At 38.9% G+C, this 24185-nt stretch overlaps 1 protein-coding gene across 4 annotated transcripts; it reads right to left on the reverse strand.

Moving 5' to 3' along the window:
- Positions 1-6002: 6002 nt before the first annotated feature.
- pdgfbb (platelet derived growth factor subunit Bb) lies at positions 6003-17417 on the reverse strand. Of its 4 annotated transcripts, XM_026997924.3 has the most exons (8): positions 16571-17417; positions 14197-14293; positions 10941-11003; positions 9401-9594; positions 9051-9204; positions 8187-8903; positions 7932-8095; positions 6003-7782 (listed from the first exon to the last, which is right to left on the reverse strand). In XM_026997924.3, exons 1-7 carry the CDS (start codon positions 16631-16633, stop codon positions 7941-7943), a joined length of 1443 nt encoding a protein of 480 aa, XP_026853725.2. In that variant the 5' UTR covers positions 16634-17417; the 3' UTR covers positions 6003-7782; positions 7932-7940. The 4 variants fall into 4 exon arrangements, with proteins under 4 accessions (XP_026853725.2, XP_081567407.1, XP_035385174.1 ...); XM_081711281.1 differs by having other exon boundaries at positions 8187-9204; positions 9479-9594; XM_035529281.2 differs by having other exon boundaries at positions 8187-9204.
- Positions 17418-24185: the final 6768 nt, after the last annotated feature.

The raw sequence follows: 24185 nt of genomic DNA on the forward strand, positions 1-24185 counted from the left end.
CCATCTAGCCTATTGTTTTTTCTGGTGCTAAGCAACCATACTTTAGAAAAAGAGTATGGAAAATAATTTCAATGAATATTGTGAATCAGATAATCACAATGCTGCTTATAAATCGGGATGTTGAATTCTGTTGAAGAGTTAGATATAAAATGGAAACACCATTAGAGATTTTAATAATTAGACCATTATAACATTAGAGATTATTATTCTGTAATAAACTGGCAGGTGTAGAGCGAGTGTTAATTGCTGTGGGCACAGATCAATTATTGGCTGAGAAGTTTTTATGTAGCTATACTAAGATACATGGCATGGGACTCACTGTTATTGTTGTTGTTTTTTTACCCCAGTAGTGCTATCAATCCTAGTTGTCCTCTCCCTTGGTTGGGAGCAGGAATTAGAACTGTTTTGGGACCAACACTGAAAGGGCATGCAGCTCTGGTGCCTTCCAGCCAAGATCATCAAAAAGAATGTGCTGGTCATTTTGCAGGTGTTTGTACAAATGTTTATAATGTATCATTATAAACATGTAGTCTATAGTTCTTAGCTTTTTAACGTTTATTAACATTCTAGTGCTGCAAAAGACTACAGGTACTTGTTTAAACCACAATGAGCCTGCAGCACTTACTTCCATAGTTATTATGTGTTTGGACCACTCAATCAATAGTTTTATACACATTTATACACATTCTTGATATCATGAAATTATTTTTGGATATCACAAATAAAATTGTTGACATCATGAATTACATTACATTTTTACTAGTTAGAATTCATTTTTTGATAACAAGAATTCCATTTTTTGTTAAAACATATGCAAATTAACATGTAAAGGTGTCTGCTTAAATCTAGCCACTACTGGCTTACTGTCACTTCCTGAAGGAGTGTCTTCAGCGGCCCAGGGATGCCAAGTGAGTTTGTCATAATAAAATGAATGGATGGGGTAAACTGAACTATTCATTTTAATGCTGACGTACTTAATTTCATGACAGCTTTTGTACTTGAGTCTTGGTTCTGAAAGACTTTTTGATTTTTTCATTTGTGAAAACTGTCTGAAGAACTGCAACTATATATGCACTACAGTGACACTGAACCTGGCATGCTGATCTTCCAAAGACTGCATGGCAGCAGCTATAAAGCTGCTACTGCATACCAATGTTCCTACACTGGGCAGAAACAATGACCCTGGCACATTATCCATAGTCAGTGAAGCCTGCACGGACAATCTCTAATAGGGTTACCATATGCACGATATGAAAAAAAATGAGCAATAAGAGAATCAATAACGCCAACAATGTACAGACCACCAATGTTACCTTGTTTAAAATGTCTTTCAATTGTTCTGACTCGCCTCATAATTTGCAAGAACTAAGTCCTCCATTGGCAAAGCTTTTTCAAGTTTTAATTTAAATGTTTTAGTTTTTACACTTCAAATCTGAAACAGGGGGCCCTAACAATATCCAACTGCTTGTGTCTATGGCACAACTGATTTATAAAGGCAAAACATACTTACTGGTACTTGTTGTTGTCTCTTTAAGCAAAGCCCAATGCAATCCCTGCCTTTGTATCCTTATATGAAAGGACATGATTCACATTAGAACATGCAATCATTGAATTATTTCATGTTAAAATGAATTTTTGATATAAAAAAATTCAGTTGTGACTAGTAAGTAATTAAATTCCAAAGGAAAAAAAAAAAAGTTCTTGTGCAGGCTATGAAATATGTTGATGGAGTATGTTCACAAGCTCTGCAAATTACATTTTTGCTTTCCTATATAATGTTTTTAAACTAATGATTTTATTCCAGTGCTCTGAGCATTTTAAATGCCTTGAGCTGATTAGCCTGTAGCCTGTGTGTGTATTTGTTTTGCTTTTTATATATTTTTGAATGAACTTCACACTGCAATAAGGCTGAACTGAACAGACAAGTATTATTTGGTCACACATATATGCTCACTTGCTCACTCAGGTGCCCCCCCCCCCCCCCCCCCCCAACACACACACACAACTGAGGGCTTAAAAGAGATAACAGGAAGATGCTGTATGCTATCGGTAGAGATAAATATCTGCTACATTGGGTATATGTGGGTGTGTATGTGGCCAGCGTTTGTAAATGTGTGCATGCTTTTTGTACATTTGTATGTGCGTGCATACCTTGATATGACAGGGAACCACAAATAACATATTTCCATGTTTGCAGAGGTGCACAAACACACACACACACACACACACACACACACACACGCGCTATACCCATGCACGCATGCACGCACACACACATGCACGCACGCGCGCACACACACATGCACGCACGCGCGCACACACACACACACACTATCTCTCTGTCTCTCTCTCTCTCTCTCTCTCTCATGCTAGGATTCTAACACTGCACTCTGTAGTGATACTTGATACAACTATATATTGAACATGAACGGGACATAAGGGAGACATTAGGGGGCTGTGATTGTTTCACCTTCAACATGTGAGTGTAAAGACTGAAGAAGTGGCTGATTGTGGTGAGTGGGATGTAACAAAGATCATAAATGTTCAGTTACATCTGGACTGTGATGAAGGATGGCTGAACAAAAGGCTACATCTAGAAGGCTACATCTAGAACATCTAGAGTGCCATCTAGGGTGTCAATCACTTTGCGTACTTTACCTATTCGCTTCTGTTTGTGGAAGTGCATATTGCACAGATTCCAAATAGGTGTTTTCAATTGGTTCAGTATTAATTAATTCACAAAAATGCTAATTTTCATAACTTACGTTACATGTGGACCTACTGTGTATGAAGTAAACATTTAGAACTGTGTCAAAAGATAATTCACTCAGATAATTCCTTCAGCATGGATACTGCCTGGTAAAAGATTTAGGCTAAAACATTATGCTGTAGTATACTACGCATTCAAACTTCAGTACTTCAGTACCCTTCAAGACTGCATCTTGGGTTCCGGTTTTCTTTTCAGACCTGCAGGCCAAAAACAAGCTAAGAAATAAGATTGTTTATTGACTCTTTAATAAACAATTACCTAAGTACAATAACTTGTGCACTGGAATTTTAGATATGAAATTTAAATATGAAATAGAAACACTACATGTATTTTCCCATGTAGCATTTCATTGTTTCATGCTTTGAATGTAGTTACTCAAATCAAGGTTACTCTGGCCTTCGGCCATCCTGTGTTGTCAAACATACCAGAGATATCATCTGTGGGGAACGAAATGTGTCTTAATTTGGTAAATTTTAGAGTCTTCTTTTTATCCTATGTCTATCCACGATAACATAGTGACTGATGTCTATCCACTATACCATAGTCACTTATGCAGGAACGGCTGAATATTGTTAGGTACTTGTGAAATTGCCATTCCTTTAAAAACTCTCTCAGGCAATGAAGAATGGCAGCTTGCAGGAAATGAAATAGTTTCTGACCAGCAAATTGCTATACACAGTGAGACAGTTCAGAGGTGACTCAGAAGATAGTTGCTAGCTACTGGAGACTGACCTTGTTTGTTAGGGGTTTCCTCAACCATCTGTAGACTCAAACCCAATCAGATTCCACTTCTATTCACTACACAGTTCAATCAGTAGAAAATCCAATAGAACATTGATTTTTTTTTTTTAAACCTCCTGAGCCAGGATCACCCACAAGGCCATGCTTCAGAGTTTATCCCTGCAAGACACAGTGCTACACATCCCTGTTTCTGTGGAGGCCACAGTGTCAGTGGGGTCAGGAGAGAGCGTTGTTCTCACTCGCTCACTCACATCTAAGAAGTTTGAGGGCTGCTCGGGCATGAGCAGCCCAATAAAGAACCAAGGGACATATCAGGAAGCAGGATTATGGAGCCAACCAGATAACCCCAGTAAGGCTTTTAATAATCATACTATTGTGGTCTCAGTTTCACTTGAGAACCTCATCCCATCCCCACCTCCTTTTATGGTGTTTGGGGAATTGCAAAATTGTGTGAAACAAAGCTTTAAGGCTGGTCTTTCATCCCAGTGTTGAATGTCTCTGCTCGTTGATGTTTGGAGAGGTAGAAATGTGTGGGAAGGATTAGGAGTAAACAACAGCCTCTGGTATCCTGTAACTGGCCATGTTAAACTACTATGGATCTGGTGCTGCTATAAGACATGTGGTTAAGTTTTAAAGCCCCTAACAGTTTGTATTAAGCACCAGTTTTCCCGACAGTTTTTCTAAGCCGCTTTTTCATTATTTTAACCCAACAAACCACGTGACTCTTGCCAAAGTAAAACAAAGACAAAAAATTTGATGTTAATTTTCTGCTTACACTGATCCTCTGATGAACATGAACACATTCTCTCTCTCTCTCTCTCTCTCTCTCTCTATGTATATATATATATATATATATATATATATATATATATATATATATATATATATATATATATATATATATATATATCATCCTAAAAGAAGTAAAAAAAATAACAGTGAATGTAAACCAGACCTCAGTTCACCTCTGCTAGTGTGCTTGTATGAAGCACTTTGCAACTTGTTCTTCCTGTTCAGACAATGATCTGAGCCCAGGACTAAGGCGTTAACCTAAGGTCATGCATCAGTGCCCAGGGTTGTCTCAGCAGAAGACAAAAGAATGGGTGGCATAGAGTTCACATATACTTACCCTGATTAAGTACTACTCACAGACAGCAGGATAGCAGAGGGATAGGTTCAAATCCCCAATACATAGATATTGAGTGCATAAAACAATGTACAGCCAAAGAAATGTAAGCAGTTCTTGGATGGGTTATAATTCTGTTTAGTAAAGAGGTTGCTTTAAACTTAGTAGCCTGGCAATCTCCTTTTACATCAAACTGCATTGCATTAAAACTTAACATTGATTCACTAGTATTGAAACCTCCAAATTTTAACATCAAAAAGCTGAAAAATCCACTGGAGCACAGTTTTTTTTAAAAAAAGTTAAAGGTAGAGTGCAACATTAAACCAAGAAAACCCAGAGAAGTCCTTGTTTCCAGCAGGGAATGTCGTGTTGTTCTGCTATTAACGCCTCACTAATGTCTGGCATTTGGCTACACTACGGAATGCAGGGCACCATTAATCCAACACACACGATGCTGATATCACATTGAGGAGTCTGATATTATGTAGGGGAGTATGTCAGGTCTGGCTACACCAGAGTGGGTGGGCAAACACAAGTCAGAACACCCCTTGCAACCATCCACACATATAGACATAATACAAACAAACCAAGTTTTTCTTTTAAACATTGCTTCCACTAAGAAGATATGAGCATGAAAATTATTCTTGGATAACAATTTAAGAGAGAAAACCTATTATGCTAGTGCTATGTACAATATTGGGCCTACCTATCCAAAAGATTTTATCCAAAAGAACAATTTGATTCCAAAGTGGTCCAGTAGACAGTAACCCATTAGAGGGTGTAGTTCCATCACTATGTACATGTGAGATTTTCCTTGCTGAGTTATTTTTCTCAAAAAAAAAAAGTGCATTTATACTGTATATCACTTTAAAAAAACATCTTGCTATCAATTTAGGCTCAAGCAACTTGGATAATGAGTCATCTTATATTTTCTAAAGCCATTTTTGCAAGTCTAATTGAAACTAATCTTGGGCTATTTAATATAGTTAGGAAACCCTAGATGTTACAGTATGTTAATCTGGTCTCCCTCCCCTAGCTAAACTACACAAGCCTGAAGGTACTTTTGAAAGCAGGGGGTGAACTACACGTAGAGTGTCTGTGTTTGTTTTAATCAGGCTGGCTGGGCTGAGGAGGAGAGGGACAGAAAGCTTGTAATACACCCTCATGCTCTGGTGATGTGCTAAACTAGGTCCTGGGGACTGGGAAAAGACGGGCGGGAGCCTGGACCACAGATCAGGAAAACTCAACATGAAGAAGGAAAAAAAAAAAAAGACTGTATGTGAATGTGTGTATGTGAATATTCTTCATGCAGTGGTGGATTGTGTATTAACCATATTTAAGTATAATGGGGAAAAACATTTCAACTACAGAACAAGAAAAAGTCAAATTTATTTTTGACTGAATGAACGGTAAGCCACTCTACACAAAGTAAACAGAAAAAACACAGCACACATGCACACACTTACACACATACATACGCACAAACAGACCACAGTAGGACAAACTGGGACTATTTTCATTGGTCTTTGGTAACCAGTGTCCTATATCTAACATAATTATGTGCAAAGACAAAGGCACTTACTGAGCAAGGAGTTGCAGGAAGTATGTTTTTAAAATTAAATAAAAAAATCAAATACTTCCACTATTTCTGATGTTTGTTTTGCAGTCTGGTTGCCTTGCATTATTTTATAATAACAGTTACCAAGTATGGCAGCATAAAAAGCAAATGGTCAATTTTAAAACTGTAGGTTATGTCAACCAGGTTAGTTTAGTGTTTTATTTTCCTTTGTGACAGTCCTATGCACACACAGCCTCCTTAGGTGACATGTGCAGAGGTGTTCTGGAGACAAAACGACATCCTCTACACACATTTAACAGAGTGCAGAGGTCCAAATAAATGAAATTAGGAATGGAAACTAATTATGAAGATATCCAAAGAGAATAAATAACGGTAAAGCTGTTTTCTTATCATAAGGTAGCACCTTCATATTTAAAGAAGTCTGGATTAATAAAATAAAATTGCAATCCCTTTATCTGACTTTTATGAATTTCCAGTGTTAACAGTCAAATTAAATAATATAAAATTTAAATAGAAAAATAAAGCAAAAGTATTGTGTTTTTGGTTACATAATATATAAGTATCTATTAAGTGGTTGGAACTTCAATATTGCATGAGTTAAGAACCTCGACATTAACAAATAATGCAAATACTACATATATTTTGATTGTTTCACTCTGTGTTGGTAAATGAAATTCTGGAATCTGCTGCATGGTCTTAGACTCTGCCAGTCTCTTTTTCATGACTGAATGAAAAGGATGAATGAAAATGCTCTTCTTTAATTAATGCCAGTGATCTATGTTTAGCTCACACCTGGATGAGGTGATGCTGGCCACACCCTGATGAAACACATAATGGCATACCAGCCACACTAGTCAAGGCTCCAGTGATCAGTTACTTGAGAAACCAGGTTACAGCACAGTACAACAGCTATGTTATTAAGCTTTGCACTCGTGAAATACACTAGAGCATAATATGTATTCATGTGAGCTGCTCCTGTATCTTTTTCTTGGTTTCTAGACCAGTCTTGTCATTCCATGAAGCATCAAGAGGTCTTTGCCTTTGCAAAGAATTTCAAGACTTGTATCTTCATTCCAGATAGCGTCTATACCAGTCTTTTCAATTCCTTAAAGATTACAGATCACTCTTTTTAATCCAGAGGGGTTTCAGACCAGTCAATCCCATTCTTGAATGATTCTAGTCCAGTCTTTTCCATTGCAGAAAGCTTCTAGACCTTTTTCTCATGTCCAATATGTACTACATATTTCCTAGCATGCCAGGTACAGGACAGAGACAGAGGTTGTTGCCCCAGGTTATAATGAGGTGCACACTGCCACCATGTCTGTCCCAATCCACAGCACACTTTCATTTTTATACATCCTTCTCCATAAACTCATGGTTATGTCATGGGAAAAAGGGTGGAAATGTAGCTCAACTCCCAAATGTCCATCAAATGTTCTCCCAAGAACATGGTTGTTAGATGAGGATTAGTACTACTGTGTGTGGACGTCCATGGATATAAACACATGAATAATGGCAATATTCAGGAACGTGCCAATGCCTGCACCATCATGGCATCTTACACATCTGTATGAGAGAGAGAGAGAGAGAATTGTTATCACTGGAATTGTCATCACCAAAACCCATCAGTAATAATAATAACTTTATTGATATGATTATGTTCATAATGGCTTGTCCCATTGATGTGGTGTGTGTGTGTCTATTATCTATCTCACCATTGCACACTACATAAGCATTGCCCTCATGGCGGCCTTGCTGATGCGGTTGCGTTGTTTCCTCCGTTTCTTGGAGGGACGAGAGGGCGGTCGAGGGGGCGGTCGGGGGTGTGTGCGGGCGGGTGGGTGGGGTGGGGACACTTTTGCCAGTGCAGATGTGGTTTCTATGGATATAAATATGGAAGGCTTTAAAGAGCAACACCAACAACTTTAAAGAGCAGCCGTTTTAAAGAGCAATAGGGTGGTGGCTCTTACCTGTTTGTTGTGTGGTCGTATAGGTGTGATGGTGTTTATGCTGTGGCTGGTGCTCTGTCTGCTTCTCTTGGTCACTGAGTTGTGTTTTTAGGAGATGCTTTTGCTTTTCTTCATCGAGGAGTTTATGCAGCACAAGCAGCTCCTCTTTCTCCTCCTCTAGCGCCTCCTTCTCCTTCAGCAGGGCGGAGTTACTCTGCCTCCCTTCTTTCTCCTCCTGTGTCTTCTCTGTCTCTGGAGCCTCATTTCCTTGCAGCTTTTGATTGGTCCCGTCTTTGGGGCAAGGAGCAGGCCTGTATGTCTGACTGGTCGGCCTTGCAGGAGGGTCATTGTGCTTCAGGTTCTGATCAGTCTGTGCTTGCGAACTAGACTCACTGTTCATTTCAGTGCGGTTTATCCCCCTTTTATATGTTTGATTCATCAGCCTGTGGTTAAACATTATAGTTTTCACTACTTCTACATTGTCCTTATGCAATTGCTCTTTCTCTCTTTGTGTCTCTCCTGGCCTCGTAACATTGTGGAGTGTTAAACCTGCCTCTGGCTTTTCTCTCTCTGTGTGATTGGGCAGGGGAATGGTCAGTTTCTCAGAAGACCCTCGTCTTGTACTACTGGAGCTGCCATTATACTTCTTCCCATCTCCATGGTAATGACCTGTGCTCCACGGATGTTCTGTTTTGTTATGACTCCAGTCTTCATTTCCAGGATCAAGCTCATGAGCATCTGAAGGGAGAAAGCCGGTGGACATTACTAAGGCGGTGAGCTTCTCCCTGGGTGGCCAGCTGTGACTGAGCAGGTCCTCCAGCCGGAGCCTCTGGTTGTGTTTGAGCTCATCCTGGTGGTGCAGCTCATCTTTGTAACGAAGTTTACCTGTACGATGTTTTACTTCCTGCTTGTGTGCAGGAGACTTCTTGCGAGGAGTAGGACGCGGTGCAGGCTGACAGCGGCACTCCACGTGATCGCTGATGGACACCACAGCTTTGTCATAAACTGGCCGCTTGTTGGCATACTGGATCTTCATCACCTGAGGAAGAGTAGGAGATTACTGAGGGTTTGCCTTAACAAAGCTATAAACAAACCTGCTGCAACATCTCTGCAAGTGTTATGTGTGAAACTGAATATATGTGAGTTTGGGTTTGACCACATAAATGTGCGCATGTGTGTTTGTGTGCGTGTATATCAGTGTGTGTGTGTGTATGTGTGTGTGTGTGTGTGTGTACCTGTAGGTAACGTGTGTGAGTGAGTACAGGCACACACTTCAGGTTCTTTGTGTTGCAGCAGCCCGAGCATCTCTGCACCTCTACACATGGCGGCCATAACAGGAAGTGAGCATTGCTGCGATCCAGCATAGAGCGGGTGACCTCCATGACCTCCGTCCTCACCTTACACAAGGCCTGCTGTGCTGGCTGGGCATCTACAGGACAGAAACCAGAGATGTTAGAAAGACCCAAGCTACAGAAACCACAATACACATAGCCATCACAAAATATGAACAAATAACAGTAATACCAACTGCTAGTCTATTACAAGATTGTTAGTGCCTTTATTAGCTATTGTCTGCACTTATGGCTCTCAAAGGTTAGCACCTACTCATGACAGCAAATGAAATGCAAATCTATTAATTTACAGATTATATATATAGAGAGTATAACTAAAATAGCAAATGAGTATGATAAGAGCTACTATAATTACATGCTAGCATTATTCTATATTAAATATGACAATCAATGGCAACCACTAACGATAGCTCCTACATCAAAAGTTTGATTACCAAAGGGATTACGAAGAAAGGCTGGAGTATGAATCATTGGTAAGAGGTGCATTTGTGGCAGATTTCTTGACTAAAACTGTAATCAAGAATATTTCAACATTATAATCATCAAGGGTGGTGGTAGCTCAATGGTTAAGGTACTTGACTTGTAATTAGAAGGTTGCTAGTTCAAGCCCTTGCAAATTGCCATTGCTGGGCTCCTGAGCAAGGCCCTTAACCCTCAATTGTTCAAGTTGTACTCACTCATAATTGTAAGTTGCTTAGGATAAAAAAAAGTGTTAGATAAATGTAATTCACCATGGGTTTCAGAATAGGTGCAGTACAAATGAGGGGGCATTGGGTTTGCAATAGGTGTGGAACAAATGATTTACCATGGGGTTTGGAATACATGTGGAACAAATGAGTCATTGTAGGGTTTGGAATAGTTGCAGGATGGATGATACACTGTGGGGTTCAGAACAGGTGTGGCTGTGACTTCAGACAGAGCCTGCTCTGCACTGACAGTAACAAACTGCCTTGCTGTGCAAATGCTCCACATTTTTCTCTGCAGTGAAGGTTCATGTCCTCGAGGGGGATGCTGATTGGATACAGCGGCTTCAATGCACCCCCAGCTCAGTGACTGACAGGCTGATTCACTGACTCAGGAAAATAAGTAATGATGCTTAATTTTTTATGGAGTGACTGTTGGCAGAGAGCCGAAGACCAGTCACACAAACACTGGTATATACACAAGTGCTCAGAGCCAGTGGTCAAGTACATTTGCTGTAATATGGCTTTTCTCTTCACATTAGACTAAAATGGGTTTCAAAGACAGCTGAGGATTTGGGCCACAAAGTCATCATTTCTGTGGTTCTGAAAAATCTTAAACACAAGCTGAAAGAAGGAGAGAGAGAAAGAGAGAAAGAGAGAGAAAGAGAGAGAGAGAGATCACAGCAGCAACTAAGAAAAAAGTATATGCTAAAAATAATGATGAGATGCCGTAAACTCACCCAGAAGACTCCTTGGCAGTCGATTGTTGGTGCTGTTGCCATGGTAGCTTTCTGGATCAACATCTGTAATAAGAAATTAACTTCCAACTTAAGGTACTGATGATGTCAGTTAGCAGCAGTCTACACTTACTGTTAGGAGGTCATGTGTGCCACTGAAAAAGCAGCATCATATTTATTCTTGCAGTCTGTTTATGTGTTCGTGTGTGTGTGTGTGTGAGATAGAGAAAGAGACAGAGAGAGAGAGAGAGAGAGAGACAGAGAGACAGAGAGAGAGAGAGAGAGAGAGAGAGAGTGGGAGTATGGCCCTTGTCCTTTCTTGTAAATAAACACCGGAAAGCCAGAGCCTTGAAAAGGCGTTTGGAAAATACAGCATCATACAGAGAGAGATTGAGGTAGCCAAGTAAACACACAGGACATATCATAAATCTATTAAAGAAACACAATTTAAATCATGTTATGCCACAACAACAATATACATACAGACCTGTATACAGCAACTTAGGCAAAACATGCAGTAATAATAGCCAGAACTGTAAATAGATAAACCTCAGGTCTAAACCAAAGTGCTGGAAGTACATGGACATGAGATGTAAATGCAGCTCTGAGAGACACAAGCCTGTAAGAAGGGGTTGAAACAATGTGCGATGCAGTAAGCACAGTGAGAGTGAGAGTGTGAGAAGAAATGTGATAGTTCAATAAAGAAAACAACCCAGGACATGTCAAATTGTTTTTTGGGGTTTGTACTTTGGGATGTCTGGATTAACAAAATAACAAAAACAAACTATTATTAATAATTAAAAAAAGCCTGAAAAATCTTTGAAAGCACTTTTAAACAATGTTTACAAAGTGCTTTGCAAAGCATACAATAGGAATAAAATTAAATTGACGACACTGAGATAAAACAGAAAAAAATATAATGGAAAGAACAGTACAAATGAAATGGAAAACATTAAGATAAAATAAATGATAAAATACTGGGAAATAAAGTGCAGAATTAAGTAAAATTAATTAAAGGCTAATCTATATAAGTAACCCTCCTTAAATGTGCCTAGATTGTCAAGAGCCCTCAGGCCACTAGGTAGGGTATTAGAGCTTAGAGCCATTGTAAGACAGGAACTACCTGCCCTGTCTTTAGTTAGGTAGTGTGTGTGACATTTTACTGCTGAGAGAACTAAACACTCCTGCAGAAACATAACCTAATGATCAATTCACTGTGACACAGTAGGAAGAAACTATGCAGGCACATGATGATCATTAAGAGGATCATATAATCAATTCTGAAAGACACAGGTTTCTATGCTCCCTCATTCTGGTGCATCTCAGTAGTCTTACCACAGCACTCTCTGCAAGCTGGAGATCTTGGAGATGACAGACCAGAAAGAAGACAGTACAGTAGTCCAGACAAGTTTATGCAAAAGCAAGATTTTCACTGTGTAACGTTTCTTAGTTTGCCATTTCCTTTAACAAGAAAAGAGTTTTGCTTTTGCTTAGATGCAGAACACTATCACACATCCAGGATTTGATGTTCTCAAGAAAATAAGGTGATAAACCTTTGAAGGCCAGCAGGTAAAGACATATACCGCTATGCATCATTTGCATACTTGTGGAAGTATGTGTATAGCAGCGTGTGTGTGTGTGTGTGTGTGTGTGTGTGTGTGTGTGTGTATATGTATATATATATATATATATATATATATATATATATATATATATATATATATATATATATATATATATATATATATATATATATGTGGGGGGGTGGGGGGGTGTGTGTGTGTGTGTGTGTGTGTATATATATATATATATATATATATATATATATATATATATATATATATATATATATATATATATATATATATATATATGTATGTATATATATAGGCAGGGGATAGAATGTTCCAAACCTTGAGGAACTCAAGAAACAGCATGACACATGAATGTGCAATTTACAAACGCTACATATTCACAGATATTCAGGTATGTTTGGAAGCCATTTAGAACTGAGCCAGAGAAGCCAACACAGTTTTGTAGCTGATAAAGTAGCATCTTGTAGTTATCTATATCAAAAGCACAGCTAAAATCTAAAATAACCAGTAGAGATAATTTACCTGTAACTTAATTCACTCTATAATCATTAAGTACTTTAAGAACTGCTGGTTTTTTGCTATGAAAAGACAGAAAGCCAGACTGTAAAAACTTACTTAATCTATTGTAATTGCGATTGTCAGGTAACTGAATAGAAACCACCTTTTAATTTATTTCGTGTAGGAAGGTAATATTTTAAATAGTTTCTAGATAACTAAGGGCAGTGGTAGCTCAGTGATTAAAGTACTTGACTTGTAACAGGATGGTTCCTGTTTCAAGCCCCATGACTGCCAAGTTGCCACTGTTGGGCCCCTGAGTAAGGCCCTTAACGCTCAATTGCTCAAACTGTACTCAGTCATAATTGCAAGTTGTTTTGGATAAAAAGTGTCAGGTAAATGTAACTGATGTCAGCAGGCTGAGGGCAGTTGATTACTGGATAGAGAGCTGAAAGGTTGTCTGCTAATGTTCAGAAACAGGGCAAATTAACTCACATAATGTATTATTTTTTTTTGACAAAACTACAAGCTGCAAATAACTCATTGAATGTTATCCCATAATATACAGATAGCATTCTTAATACTGTTCTTAATTAAATTGTAACAAAGGGTGGCCCGAGTGCCGCAGGGCGAGGGGCAGGACGCACAGACTCCAATGTCTGGGACGTACATGTATTAACATTTAACATAGAACATTAACAGCACTCAAAGAATCACAACGATTAATACAAATAAGAAACGGTTAACACGTATACATCTAACAATAAGGAATATAACGTTTAACATCACCATTGACAATAACACACCACATTAACACGTTACGTCAACAATGACCAACGACGCTGCACACCCTGACGTGGGTTTAAATACCCATAGATGAAACGAGGTGCAGGTGTGTGCAGGTCTGGCCACAAACGAAGGTCCTCCCACTGCACGTAGCTGGCCAAACCACGTGCCTCATGGGAGGCGAGTGTTCCGTGACATAAAAACTGTAGTTTGTTTTTGAAATCACTGAAATACATCATCTCTGAACCTAATTTTTCTTCTTAAACTTAAAATATGTTTAAGCAGAATCATCTGAAGCGGTATGGTGTAACCAGTCAAATGTGATCTGATGTGAGATGTGGGACTCCACTAAGACATGGTGAGTTTGAAGGCAGCAGATTTACCTACGGAGTCAGAGAGCAGCAGCAGCTCCAGATCTTCTGCAGAGGAGACAGAGCCACTCTTCACTAGCTCAGCCAGAGCTACAGGGAGAGGATCCCTCTGAGAGAGACACACAGAGCTCATTATTAGTGAACACATTAACTGAAGCATTCTCTAAAGCCTTAGACTCATCTTCAGTGCCTGTGTATTTGTGGTACTCTTCTCTGCCTGTGTGAATTTGTGTGTGTGCGTGTGTGTGTAGATTGGGGAGGAAGCTGGTTTGTCTCACAATAGCTGTTATGCTTGCAGCAGCACAAGGGCTCTGTTCATAGAGTGTAGTGTCCAGACAGAGGCCACTGGCTGACCACTGCTCTCCCTCATATGGCAGCACTTACCAGGGACACAGGACAGGAAAGGGGGCAGGGAGGGAGTGGGGGATGGAAAGATGAATGCAAGATGGGATATCAGTGAGAGATGGGTATGAAGAGTGAAAGATAGACAGAGAGGAAGAGAGAGTAATAAAGTAACTGTGAAGATGGTTGAAATCTAATTCTAACGAAGTTGCTTGAACTTTTCTGAAACAATCATTTAGAAAGTATAAACAATAATAATAAAAAAAAACCCATATACCAAGCCAAATAACAATAGTACTGTGTGACATTTCTTTCTGAACTCATTTTCATTCCATTACAATGATCTTGAAGGCTCATAAAATTGTTATTTCTCCTTGAAACAATAGCTGTTTAAACCCCCTGATGCCTGGTCCCACTTCAGCACTCTGACAGATGCTGCTGGTGACTTTTGGCTATAAAAATGAGGCTGTAAGCCTTGTCTTCAGGGGTGCTACTGATATGTCTCAAAGCTGTTCAAAAGCTTTCTCAAGCTCCATACGCAAACCACACTAATCGATGCTAATCAGTTTTGAATATTAAGGTACAAAGAGTTACTGACAAGGGTGGCTGCCCTGTGTTCTTTATGGAATACACACCAAGATAATTTGTGTCTGAGTAGAAAAAAATTAAATAAACATGTAACTGTTGGAGAACAACACACACACAAGACATAAACATTTCCAAGCTCCTGCATACACACATACTTATAAGAACACTTTCACTGCGTGAACATGCACAGACACTCCAAAAAAGAAAAGAAAAAAGAAAAACAATGAGACACATTACACACACCAGACACATATACACTTTCTCACACATGTACATGTGATGTTTGGTATTGTTACTAGGAAGAGATATTTAGCAATTCCTCTTACTGTACACAGGCTGAATGCTAAGTATGAATGGTATGAATATGAATGTTATGAGCAGACCAAATACTCAATAAAATGGCAGTGGAGAAAAGCATGCGAATGCAGACCACATGTTAATAATGATATGTAGATTTGCTGATACAAGTATACACATAACCTATCTCTGGCTGATCTTAAGTGTTAATTTTGGTAACACAAAACTATATATTTTTTAAAGCTCTTAGCAGTTTTCTCAACAAATCACTGAGAATTTTCTAAAGGTGCAGCTAAAAGTGAAGAAGCACTTAAGTTAGAGAAGTAACAAAATATTCATTCCTTGGAGCCATCAGTTCTGCCTTGAGGACTGAAAAGAAAGCAAGCTGTCTAGATCTATAACCACACCATGTACTCCCTCTCACTCCCTATCTCCTCCATTTGTAGTGCTCCTCCAGTTACAACGCTCACTCCCCTACATTACAATCCAAACCAGACATTACTTCTATATGTCAAACTAAAAGCCATCGCAAGGCTCTTAATATTAAAATTAAATTAAATTAACAACACTTGCACATGATTTTCCTGCCATTGTAATAACCTTCATGGTGTTTTCCTCTTAGGCAGGTGGATACAAAATATTAATATTCATAAAGACTCACCTGCATTATTTTGACCAAAAATAATCACTCATTGGATCATCTGAATGTCTACATTCATTAAAACACTTACAGAACACTCCTCTGGAATGTCTGAGATTGGTCAGTATGCTCGCAGTAGATAAACACGCTCACACACACATTCACTCACACACGCAACAGCGCTTTTCATGTGGCACTATGTTGACGAATTAAGATCTCAGGCCACACAACAGTTGCTGTGATTAACGTCTGCTGGTGTTACACCTATGCGAATAACCTACTGAAGTCTGCTTAATGGTTGTTTTTAACGGTGGTATCTAACAATGCATACTACGAAACCAGAAGCATGATAAATATTCGGATCGTATCCCTCTCAAACCAACACTGAAACCAACTAAATTAACTTCTGACCATTTTGAAATGTGAAAACACGAGAACCATAACAATTCTCTTTGTCTGCATGATCGTAAAATATTACAGACTTAAGTGGGTTAAAATGTGAAATTCACTGAATCTTACCTCCGCGCTGCCAAGCCGCAGACACGCCGCCAGCACCGCGAGCTGCCAAACCCTCAAACTCATCTTGCTGCCCTGCCGCGAACCTCCGCGAGAGACACGTGCATTTAGAGACGCACGAGTCGCTCTCTTCTCAGCACTCGGGTTGGGGGACAGCGGCTCACGAGCAAATAGCCAGTAATTAATCGCTCTGTGGAAGTCAGCGATGCAGGCTCGAAATTCCACTCTGTAAGTAAACACTCAAATTGCCCTCGACGGCCGAATGAGTCTCTTTTCTGATGAGAAAGCGGTCCATTTAAAGTCCCTTTGAAGATAATTTGTTGATTACAGTGACTAGTTTTAAAATTGAACACTAAATGTAAGTCTCACAGGTGTGAAATTCCTTTAAAACTCAAACCTACGTAGTGTAGCTATCACTACCACAGGGCATGGATTGGGAATTATCATATTAAAATCCAGAAACTTCAGATGACACAGTAAAGCATGAATAATTGTCCTGAGTCTATGCCAAAAAAGAGAAAAAATGTGCAGACAGTTTGTGCTACCATAATTTAAAATAAAGTTTTTAGTTTAATGTCTTCTTGATGGTGATGTTGTCTCTTGTTCACTGCGAAATCCTAAACTTCAGCTCCACTCCGTTAACCACGCATATACGTTTTATGAATTTCATTACAAATTACTCCTTGCGTAATGCATAACGATCTCTCTTCTGTCCATGTTCTTGCGTTGGTCTTGCGGGAATCGACATAAATTGGTGAGTCTTTTAGTCTTTTCCATGGAGGCTTATCAATATCAAACGCTGAGCGCGTGCTAACCGTGCTGACTTGATTAGCCTATACTGAACGGTTAAGCAGACTTGCGCGAGTTTGTCGGTTCTTATCTTTCCCGCCCCCTCAGGGCAGGGCTGCTTCATCCATATTTGGTGTGTGTGTGTGTGTGTGTGTGTGTGTGTGTGTGTGTGTGTGTGTGTGTGTGTGTGTGTGTGTGTGTGTGCTATTTTGAAACAAACGTCTGTAAGAATCACTGGACATTACACATGATATTGGGAAAACTCCTCAAAAACAAACAAAATACACAGCAGAAAATGCTCACACACATTTTACCTTTCCTATAAACATGGCTATGATATTAAGAAAAACCATTCCAGTCAAATGAAAATCAGTAATTCCCTGATGTTGCAAAATCATCCTGAGAGAGCCTAAGCTTATAATACTAGAAAAATCACATTGAAGCAAGAATTTGCATAAATATGAATGAACACATACACAATTTATACTTTGCATAGTCACTGTGCAGTGAAAGGTCAATATAGCACTGCCCTAGCTGAAGAAAGTGAAAGGCATATCTGAATACCAAAGCATTTCAGTACTTTTTAAACATAACCTTTTGTACATGCACAATCGGTGTCTGAATTTGAAAAAAAAAAAAACCTGAACCAGTAGTTTAAAACATAGTGCCCAAGATTAGTGTCATTTAATAACCCAGTAATGTTTTGCACATGCATAGAGGCATAACTTGTTTATGAGCATAAATTAAATGTGCAAGTAGAAATGTAATGAGCTTGTTCCGCCAGGTTCAAAGTATATGTAGAAATAAGGAGTTTACTTAAGGTTGGGGAAAATTAATATTTGATGTGAAATGTCTTTTTCACAGATTGCTAATTATTGGGTTTGGGAGGAATGTTAATGACCCAAACTTTAGGTTAGAGTTTTCATATTCTATTATCTATCTATATTCCATAACATTGATTGGCATTTAGAGAGTGTGTTTATATGAAGTGTGTGTTGCAAATGTTTATCAGTCATCTCTTGCAGATGTCACAAATTGCATCATAACTGTTGTATCATTGCTGTGACCAGGTCAGAGAAGGACAGCATTAGTTGCTGACTTCTCTATGACTACCAGATGTTGTCATTTCTACTACTGCAGTCTGAATAATGCATTTAAATTCTATTAGGAAGTCAATGAAAAAAGGGGAAAAAATGAAAAGAGATTGTTCAGTTACTGTTCCTAATTTATAAACCATTACATTCATAAAACACAGCAGAGCTTTTACAGACCATAGGCTGCTTTATACTATCATTATGTCATTAGTCCATTAGGAAAATGTGTGGGTAGCTGCAGACACAGACAAAGGGCACTGTGATTCAATAGCATGACAACCATAGCCTCTGACTGCAGCAGAAACCACCGCACTCTGTGTGTGTATGTGTGTGTGTGTGTGTGTGTGTGTGTGCATGTGTGTGTGCATGTGTGTGTTTGTGTGTATGTGTGAAGAGATGACCTAAGCATCTGAGGAAAAGGACAGAGGTCAAGTGTGAACAAGACCATCAAGATCCCCCACAATGGATTCTTCATCTTTCAATCTTTTTCACTTGCATGGTCTCTGCCTGTCTTTGTCTCTCTGCCACTCTCTCTTTTGCCACCCCTCAAAGCTGTAAACTTCACTAATCTTTTCAACCTTTCCATCTCCCTCTCTAGCCGACTTGCCCTCTCATGTCTTTTCTCTTTTTTCTCTGTCTCCCGTTTTTACTCTCTTTCCTCCTCTTTGCCCTTTCTCATCCTTCTGGCATTTTTTCTCTATTCCATTCATCTATATCATGTACAGTATAGTCACTTGTTTATGTGTTCAAGCTCTCTCTCTCTCTCTCTCTCTCTCTCTCTCTCTCTCTCTCTCTCTCTCTCTTTCTCTTTCTTTCTTTCTCTCTATGTATGTTCTCCCATAGTGAGATTCACACATGTGTAGCCTGAAAATTCCTTGTAGAGTTTATCTTGGGAATATCTGCATTAGCAAATTCTGAAAGTGTGGACCTTGCCATGTTCCATTCCATTTTTAAGCTTCACATTTTTGGAGACCCTTTGGCCAGGATCAGTGTAAAGGTTAGGCATGAGGTTAGTTTAGAAGTGTAAAATCTGTACAAACAGCCTGAGGCCTAATGATATTACCAGCCACACTACCACAGAGGAAGTTGTACAGTGCTAACACTGAGGGCGAGCTAAAAGGATGATGAATAGAGAAGACTGCTATTGTTTGATGCCACAGAGTCATCGTTGCAGGAAACTGAGCCAGAGGCCTCACTCACAGCAAGACCACTCACACACTCACACAATGGCATTTCAGTTATGAAGCATCATAATCACACAGAGCACTTCATGGATACAAACCTGCTGCAGACATGATGAAAAATTAACATGAAAATGCAATCGTGTAATCTAAATAAAAATGTTGACCAATAATTAATGACTGAGTGCAGAAATCAGGGGTTGCAAATAAAGTTGTTATTCAGTCAGTTCACTGGAAGCAGAATCTTTATTTTTGGTTGCAGTTTTACATTCCAAATGCACCTAAATGAATCAGCTCTTACTTCAAGGCTTAAGAGGGCAATGGGTCAGCCACTGAAATATTTAAATACTTAAGATACTTAATAAGAACCTCTGTGTCAAAGATGTGACAAAACAACAAAATATTCTAAGATCACCAGATTTCTAAAGCTACAGTTAGCAGTCTAGATCACACCGATAGATTCCATGACAGATTACGTGACAGATTCCTGTAAAGGCTGCACACAGGAATAGTGTTATTACAACAAATAGTTAAATGATCCATTATCTAAATAATCAGCAGGTCTTAGTTAAACATTTAATGAAGGTATTATTTAACCTCATTACAGACTGGTTAGATATATAAACTATACACCATGACAATCGTAAACTTTCTCTCTCTCTCTCTCTCTCTCTCTCTCTCTCTCCCTTTATCTCTTTGATTTGTCTGTGAATGTGACTGAAAGAAAGGGAGACAGAGAGGGGAAGAGATAGAGAGAGAAATATAGAATGGTGGCACACAGAGGGCAGCATTGATAGATTAATCATGTTCATGCCAAGCTAATGGAAAAGACTACGATAAATTCCTGAATTATGAGTACTGCTCATTCCTCTGGTCAACTTATCTATGTCAAGGGTCCGTTAGACCTTTCAGTTCTGAGAGATTTCACTGGTCCAGTCAAATGTCCAGTCATCACTTGGACAGTAGAACTAAGAGGGTTCTTTGTATGAATCATTTTGTCGTTGCCTTGACTACTGTAGTATTGTTTCCGCATTTGTTTGTGGATTTAGTTTTGCTCAGAGTTAGCTGAACAGCGGATTTCCTAACCATGCACAATGAAGTTGTGTCATTTAGGTATTTAAGTGTGTAAAGCTTTCCACATTCAGTCTGTGGTACCCTCCCTGAAAAATCCTCCATTACCACCATGTTCTACAGAGAAGTAATTTATACCTATGCTTAAATAAATCTTGATGTTTTACAAACTTTGGGATTAGATAATTGTTCTGTTAAAGTCATATTTTTGGACATCTAAAATTATCTTGGAATCTGATCATCTAAACAAAGAATTCAGTTAGAATGACAGGCGTATGACAGGAGTGACAAAAGCTAGACAGCTACACAAGGATTTGAAGTTTTAATAGACATGTATAGAAAGTAATATCAGAAAATAAAAAAAAGAAAGAAATTCCACTTCCAACCCCACATATTTATTCTCTCTCTCTTTCTCTCTCTGTCTCACTCCTCGAGGCTCTTTTCTCCTCTGTCTGTGGTCCAACTGACTTCCTTTCTAAGATCACACTGGTGGGAATAAACCATAAAGAAACTAAACATGGCTTTGGCTTCAGATGTCCTTTTGGATAATAACACCAAAGGATTAATCAGGTCACAAATTTGGTCTGTTACCATTTTTATATGTTAATTATAGTCTGTATTTTGTTTGCAGTTGCTTGGCTTAAAGCTTTATTTGGATTTATCTGGGAAAAGCATATGAAAACTGATTTACTTGTGCCATGGAATGCTAGAGCCAAGAACCTTTTGAACCCTGCTGAGTCTCTTAAATCTCTCAAATATTTTAGCACTCTTCATATTCAACAGTACATAGAGCTTCACCTCTGAATGATAATGAAATGAATCTGTCAAATACTAAAAAACTACAGAGGTTGTGAGCACAGGTGTACATGCATGTATGAGGACTTTTTCATCATGACATTTTTCAACATGGCATTTAGGTATTATGTCCTTTTCTGTGATATTATACAAGCAAAAAGTGCTAAGCGAATGACAAAGAATGCTTTTGCTGTAACTGTGTATAGTGCTGTAACTGTGTGTAGTGCTGTAACTGTGTATAGTGCTGTAACTGTGTGTAGTGCTGTAACTGTGTATAGTGCTATAACTGTGTGTAGTGCTGTAACTGTGTATAGTGCTGTAACTGTGTGTAGTGCTGTAACTGTGTATAGTGCTGTAACTGTGTGTAGTGCTGTAACTGTGTATAGTGCTGTAACTGTGTGTAGTCATACACTACACACAGTTACAGCAAAAGCATTCTTCATCATTCGCAGTCTATCATTTTTCTGTGTATGTGTGCTTATTAAGCTTTTATGTTGTCAGATGTACAGATTAGTGACAGCAGTACTTGATGTAGCCGTAACAGTCACAGGTGTCTCTGTAGAATGGCAGTAAGCATGGAATCCACTATTTGATCTCAGAAATGTGTTTCGCTGGGAAAATCCCCTTGCAACAAAACTCCTCCCACATAGTTCCTTCCACTTCCACACACAAGAAGCTCAAAGAAGCTCAGTGCTTTTTAGATGACTGGGAATATCTTTCTCTTATTATAAGATCTACAGAATAAATATCTGATTACTGTGATTCATTGCTTTAGAATTTATTTTGCATTCACTGTCCTTAACAAAAAACACTGTCCTTAACAAGGCAAACTTAACTCAAATAAACAGATTAATCATTGTAATCTTCTCAGGGGGACGAGACATTGATAGTGAGTTCCTAACATGCTGGTAAAAACTGAAGGGTGTGAGCACACATTCATGTCTATCTGTCTGCCCTCCATTAGTCTTGGGTATAGGTTTCCTATAGCACGTGTTCAGGACGTTACACTAAATGAGTGAGGAGGCTGAGGTTCATGTCTTTCTTTTCTCACCCATCAGCAGTGTCTCAGGTTGCATTACTCCGAGGAATGCAGCTTTATCCTCATGTGAAAGGAAAACGATTTGAGAGTCTCACAGATCTGCAAATGCCAGGCTCAAAGACAACTTTTGGCATTGTGAGAAGTACAATACTTCTGCACAGCATATTTCCAAAGTGGCTTATTGTCAGTTACATTTGCAGATGGCTGCATGAAGTGTTGCAATACATTATATCAACTTGTCATTTTGACATGTTTGAAAAGCAGAGGTATGTTATTATTGAGGCTGGATGCCAAAGTATTCACCAATGATGAGAAGAGCTCTGAAATGCAGCAACATGCTTGCAGGCTGAGGAGAGAATAACGTGCAGATTATTGTTGGCAGATTGCTCATAGTGTCTGTCACATGGTTTCATTCGACATTAAGATGAGGAGTTCAAGCAAAGTGTCAGATAGATGTTAGAGTGTTAAAAAATATTTAAAACACAGAGAGATGACAATTGTGCATTTAGGGGAGGGTTAATTTGTTCGTAAGGGTGCCTGACCATCCCTGAGGTCAAGTTACAGCAGGGGTCTTGTCATCAAATTCCTACAAAATAACTGTGAGAAAAGAGAAAGAAGAGTGTGTGTGTGTGAGAGAGAGAGAGAGAGAGAGAGAGAGAGAGAGAGAGAGAGAGAGAGAGAGAGTATATACTGGAATGAGCTGTCTTTAGTAGATAAAATAAAATAGCAGAATGAAAAAGCTATGTTCAGGACTGTGTGTTAAAGACTTTTGGAAGTTTGTAAAAAAAGTTCCATAATTTTTCTATAATGTTTTTTCTATAAAGCACATTTCATTAAGGACTTGCAGTGAAGTACAGCTTTTACAACTTAAGAAATTTGCTCTCTTTGACACTAAAAAAAAGTTAACACTTAAGAAAAGTGTCTCCTTTTAAGACAGGCCTTTTAGAATCTTGTAAGGCTCACACTCCATGCTCTGCTGTGGACCTGCCTCAATATGCTTAATTAGGTGAGCAGTCTGTGTCACAGAGCAATAAAGGTTATGTTAACAAGCAGCAATTTACCAAAACATCCATTCTTCCCCCCCCCCAAAAAAAAATTTGCCTAGATTTTCTGGATTAGTAGGCAGTTTTTGTTTCCCATTTGTTAGATCACACATGTGGATAAAAGTTTTTGCATTACAGACCAATGTACATTAGTCTGGTCCTTTCTCTGTGCGATCCAGTATGTAGATTGATCTACCTCATATATACTATTGTATGTTTCCCATTATTGTGATGTAGGTAAACATTGGGCACTCAGCTGCCGCAACAAACAATTTCTTAATATTTTCATTAACTCTTGTATTTGCCTTCGCAACAGTTTGGACCACATCATGATTGTTGGGTTCTACTGTTAATGATTTTGTCAGAGCAAATGTATTGTGTTCATTCCTCTCACTGTGCTCATTGCTTATTCCTCTCACTGCCTTTCTCTGTCCCTCTCTCAACTGGATGTCCTACTTTTCTGAATTCATAAGCAGTCAAAGGTACGCATGCCTTCAAATCCTATAAGTCAGTGTCTACAACTGTGCATGTATTCACTTGTTGATGTAAGCAAAACTCCTTAAAATCCATAGGTTTTATTTCTGTTCACCATGGGCTGCCACAGTT

Source organism: Electrophorus electricus, chromosome 3 (assembly GCF_041902795.1).
Source record: "Electrophorus electricus isolate QZ-2024a chromosome 3, ASM4190279v1, whole genome shotgun sequence".
NCBI lineage: Eukaryota > Metazoa > Chordata > Actinopteri > Gymnotiformes > Gymnotidae > Electrophorus > Electrophorus electricus.